The 5,134-nt window shown below is 46.1% G+C and overlaps 1 protein-coding gene across 1 annotated transcript in view; it reads left to right on the plus strand.

The window, feature by feature from the left end:
- The window catches only part of GRPR (gastrin-releasing peptide receptor), a 22,457-nt gene extending 18,718 nt beyond the window's left edge, over positions 1 to 3,739 (plus strand). Inside the window, exon 3 of the mRNA XM_009884651.1 lies at positions 3,347 to 3,739. Coding sequence (XP_009882953.1) covers positions 3,347 to 3,739 — 393 coding nt within the window. The remainder of the gene's footprint in view (positions 1 to 3,346) is intronic.
- The last annotated feature ends 1,395 nt before the right edge of the window (positions 3,740 to 5,134 follow it).

Genomic DNA, 5,134 nt, shown 5'->3' on the forward strand with positions numbered 1-5,134 from the left:
GGGAAAGAGGCAGAGCTGGAGACTGTGTTTGGAGATTGTAGCTGAGGGGTGACGCAGCAGAAAATCAAAACTTCTCAAAGTTCCTTTGTCAGAGAGAGGACCTTCACTCCCCGAAGCAGTCCCTCTTCACGCAGAGGGAAATTCTGGCTCTGTAATTTGGTCCTCTGGACTGAAAAGCAAATGGGACACAGCAATGGGGGTGTGAAGGTGCAGGAAGCCTCTTCTGCAAGGCCCCCCAGGGTCAGGAGCACCCATAGACGAGGGAGGTGCACAGCTGCTCTGTGAGAATGGCAATGCCTGCTGTGCTCACCACGGCTCCAGCTCTCATCTGCCGGTGCTGTGGCATGTGGAGAAACCGGTACTTGTTAGAGAGGACCTGGGGGAGTGGAGATCAGAGGCTGACGGTGGTGGGCGCAGGGTCCCCAGGAAAGAGGACAGAGCAGGACGGCATGGGGTCCTTATAGCTGCACTGATGTTATATATCTTGCGGGTGGTGTGATCTTTGCAGTGTGAAGTCTCAAGAGAAAAGGAGAGTCCTGACTTCTTCCCTTAAACGTTTTGGTCATTATAATTGTCCTTCTAAAAATGCCTCTTTTCCTAGTGTCTCTTGAGGGGAGCGGTGTTGGACAGAACAACCCGTCAACCTGTTATATGCCCTCTAATAAGCCAGACTGATCAATCTTCTTCTGGTCCAATAGCTGGTAGCCTCAGGTTTCACCTTAAGACAGTCTTTGATTTATATAAGCAGGCTATTTGCTCCAATGCAGTCTTTTAACCTTCTCTTTGTACCCTGAAAGCAGAGTTACTTCTGTTACTGTCACTTGTGAGTGGGGGCTTTTTACAAAAACTCCTCAGACTGTCCCACTGCAGAGGTCATGGTTGGGCTGGCTCAGCTGGTACCCATGTATTTCAAGTGAGTTTCATGCTCTGGTTGAAAACGTGTGGCTGAAAATGTGTGAGTCCTGAACCAAGTGAGGGGATTTAGCCAGGATTTGGGCAACCTAACTCCAGCCTTTCAACTGGAAACTGTTTCCTCTTGACTGCTCGTGTTGGAAGCAACTGGAGACAAAAAGAGTCATCTCCAGGGGGAAATCCAAATCCTGCATGAGCGGCTGGGTATTTCAGATCAGTGCTTAAATCTGAATGCATCTGAGCCCTAGGTTGTCCAAGTAAGAAAGCAACAGCAGAATAACTTGTTTTTAAACAACTTATTTACCTTGACATATTTACCTTATTTACCTTACATCTTCCTTTCAACTGAGGTGTGCTTCAGCCTAAGCTAAACTAACACAAGCTATTCTTCAGCTGAACAAATGCCCATAGAATTGCACCCAGCTGACATCTTCACCTTAGGCTGACCTAACGCAATCATCTCATGTAGCTTTCAGGTGCTAAAGTGAAACAGTAGGGCTGGAAAGCTGTGTTTTCGGCCCATTAAATGATGTGTGATCCCTGAAATCCTTATCCTTTTCCCCTTCTGAATGTGTGTAAACCTTTCTCCCCTGCAGGCCATTTTTCTGCTGATTTGATGACTGTTTTGATTAGTGACAATAAAGTGAGTAGCAAAAGCAGCCCTTTCCCCCTTTGGTTTTGGGGAGAGAGCTCTAAATAAAGCAAAAGGCCAGGCTGCAGTCTAGCACCATCAGTCCATCATTCCTATCTTGCAGTGCATTTGGGAGCTATAGGTCTCCATCTGAGATAACTGGTATCGATTTCTTTCTTTATTGCGTTGCTTCCTTTCTTTATAGTGCAGATGTGGCCTTGATAGCCCTATATCAAATTAAGGATACATTTAAAAAGAATATATGGTTTAGCCAAGGAGAGCCCCTTCTCAAAGGATTTAATTTCCAGCCAGCTCTCTGGAGACATTATCATCTGGTACATGTCAATCCTTCCTAAGCTCAATGGCTGATTTTCAGTTACTGCCATTAAAGGGGCACAAAATAAAGTCAAAACAGGCTTGTAAGGTCTTTCTTGCCTACTCCCTGCTTGCAGCTGCCCTAAGGAAGGATCAGCCTGTGTGAGCTGCTGAGTTTCTGATGCACCTGTGCAGCTTGGAAGGAGAGTGAGGATGGGGAAGTGACCCTGGAGCCTGGCCAGGCACAGTGGTCACACCAGGGCAGGAACAAGGGCAGTGGGGCTGGGGCTAGGGGCAGTTTCAGGCCATTCAGGTCATACTCAAATACAAGGGCCCAGCTGCAACAAATTCCCTCGGAGTGCCTGGGAAGACGTGTGGGGATTACCAGAGAATAGAACATTATGAAGCCCTGAAAAGTCAGCAGTGTTACATTTTCTATGCCTGCAAACTTTTGGCTGCACAACCTCTCCCAGGGAGCAGTGTATTTCGGCAGGTCTTTCTGGGCAACTCTGTCTGTCCTCTCCTTTTGGGTGACTTCCATCATGGCTCTTGTCTTCATTAGGAAGAAAGATGTGGTTTTCAGTGGCATTGTTATCTTAATGGCAGCACTGGTGGACAAAAGACAAGGTACGGTTTACCTCAGCTCCCCTCGGTTGAGCAATACCTTTGGGTTGACTCCAAGCCTGTACACGTAAGTAAAACAAAAGTGTGGCTTGTCTGCATGAAGGTTATACTACGTGCTAGCTGACATTGTAAAAGCACCTTTCCCTGACAAGGTTCAAATTATGGTAAGAAAGGTGGTCATTTGTCTGTGTACCCCCTACATCTACCGTCTCCTCGTGGTTCCAGCTATTTCAGCTGAAGGGTCCACCTCACTGCTGCCTCGGTGTTTCTCCAAGTGCAGAATTTCCTCTCTCGGTTTCTCCTGCTCCTTCAGCCTCCGAGTGCTGCGCTTGGTCTCTAAGGGCCCTGAGCTCTTGGCAGCACTTTTGTGTACATATACCACATGGCCACAAGGCAGAAAGTCCTTCCTCTGGGCTCTGTGAAATATCCCAGACCCCTACCCCGTAATTAATAACAATAATAGTAATAATAATAAGTTAATATATATAAATTACATAAGAACATATATATTATATGGGGATAACTAATGCAGGTGTCTGCACTTCTGTTGCCTGAGCTGGGATTTTACAAAGTGGTAAGCCATTGGAGTTTTAGCCCTAAACAGGAAAGAAAAGACTGCCTACTTATGTAACAAATTTTCAGAATTATTTGGTTTTAGGGGAAGGGGATTGAGGAGAGACAAGGAGGGTTCCTGACTCTATGTTCACCTGTGGCCCAGGTTGCCCTTCTCTGGCCCAGGTTGCCCTTCTCTGGCCGTGCCACCTGCCACGTCCTAGTCCCAAAGCTGCAGCACTGGGAAAAATAGCTAGCTACTGGTCTGACCGAGAAATAGGTGCTAATCTGCCTTTCTCTTTCTTCTTCCAGATTGAATCCCGTAAGCGCCTGGCCAGGACAGTACTGGTCTTTGTGTGCCTCTTTGCCTTCTGTTGGCTTCCCACTCACATTATTTATTTATACCGGTCCTACCACTACTCAGAGGTGGACACCTCAGTGCTGCATTTCATTGCCAGCATCTGTGCTCGGATCCTGGCATTCACTAACTCCTGTGTCAACCCGTTTGCTCTCTACTTGCTCAGCAAGAGCTTTCGGAAACAGTTCAACAACCAGCTGTTCTGCTGCAGAGCTCGCCTTCTTATCCGGTCCCAGAGCATGGCCAGGAGCACCACACGAATGACCTCCCTCAAGAGCACCAACCATTCCCTGGCCACCTTCAGTCTTATCAATGGCAACCACGTCTGCAACGAAGGCTATGTCTAAAGGGCAGAGATAGGGACCACCACATCACATACCTAGTGTGGCTGCTTGGTTTTGCTCTGTGGGGAGGGTGAATAACGCACACACGCACACACGCATGCATGCACAAGTGCGTGCGAGGAAGTCTGATGTGCTCAGAGAACTCAGAGGAGTTTGAAGCATCCAACATTTCATCCTGGGCTGAGGTTGAAGCATTCAACATTTCATCCTGGACTGAGGCATCATTGGAGTAGCAGATCATTGAGCACCAGCCCACAGGAGCTCCCTGGGAAGCGCTACATTGCTCCAAGACCTGCTGCTTTTAATGAGAGCAAAGTGAGCATCTTAAGATCAAATCTAATTTGGCTTTGCTGGTTCTTCATCGTTTTCTGCTCAATACCGAACTCAGACAGACTTACAGCAATGACAAAGATCATACCAGGTGCGCAACATTTGTCAGAACAGTTGCATTCAGCAGTTCGTGGTATAATATTTTGTGACACCAAAATAAATCCATTTAAATAAGGTAAATACTTTTACAAAGGAGTTCAGTGTAGGTCATTTACAGACTTTTCAAGTATTTATTAATCTTCTGAGTACAGTATTAATTCATGGTATAAAAGATATCAAGAGTTTACTGGGGCATGTCGGTGGCCCCGTCTGAAATGAGCAGTATCTTGCACCACATCAATGTGAAAGCAGTAACGTGAATAAATGTGAGTTGGAATATGTTTACAGTTTTCAAATGTGTGAGATTTTGGCAAGCTGTGGAGGAGACAGTAGGGCATTTTCAAAGCATTACTGTTTTGCTCTTCCTGTCTTCAAGGTGTGAGATAGCGAATGTCTCGTCACCTAAGGGGTGCCAGAAAATTTTAGCTGGGTTTGGCTAAGGGCAGGCCATTAGCAGAAAATGAAGCACAGCTATTTTTCATGCAGTAGTGTTTTGTAAAACACCCTAATTTTTCAGTAAAAGCTAGCAGCAACCCAGGATCTGGTCTCCAACCCACAGGGTCGTTCCTTCTATCTTCACAGAAATCTGTGGAGACAGTGACAAAAGTGGCTCACAGATTGGAGAATTAGGTCTTCTGTAATGTTTACTCCAGAGCAGTTCCTGTGCCAGGTATCAGTTATTCTGGAAAAAGGAGCACAGTGTCCTGTAGGTAACAAAACTCTTGAAGCGCGTGGGTTATAGGACAGGCAATGAAGCTGCACACCCAATAAAGAAACCTGCTGCAAAATGAGGCCATAAACCTATCATTGTAACAGAATATTGAGTTTTTAATGGCCCTCGTCCTCTTTGATGATGATTCTTTTCCTTACCATGGCAAAGAAAAATGAAAGCCAGTAAAACTTTGTGTTGGGCTTGCTCTGTGAATGTAGACAGTCATGTGTACAGTGTAAAAACACTCAGCCCTGCAT

Source organism: Charadrius vociferus, unplaced genomic scaffold (assembly GCF_000708025.1).
Source record: "Charadrius vociferus isolate BGI_N301 unplaced genomic scaffold, ASM70802v2 scaffold200, whole genome shotgun sequence".
Lineage (NCBI taxonomy): Eukaryota > Metazoa > Chordata > Aves > Charadriiformes > Charadriidae > Charadrius > Charadrius vociferus.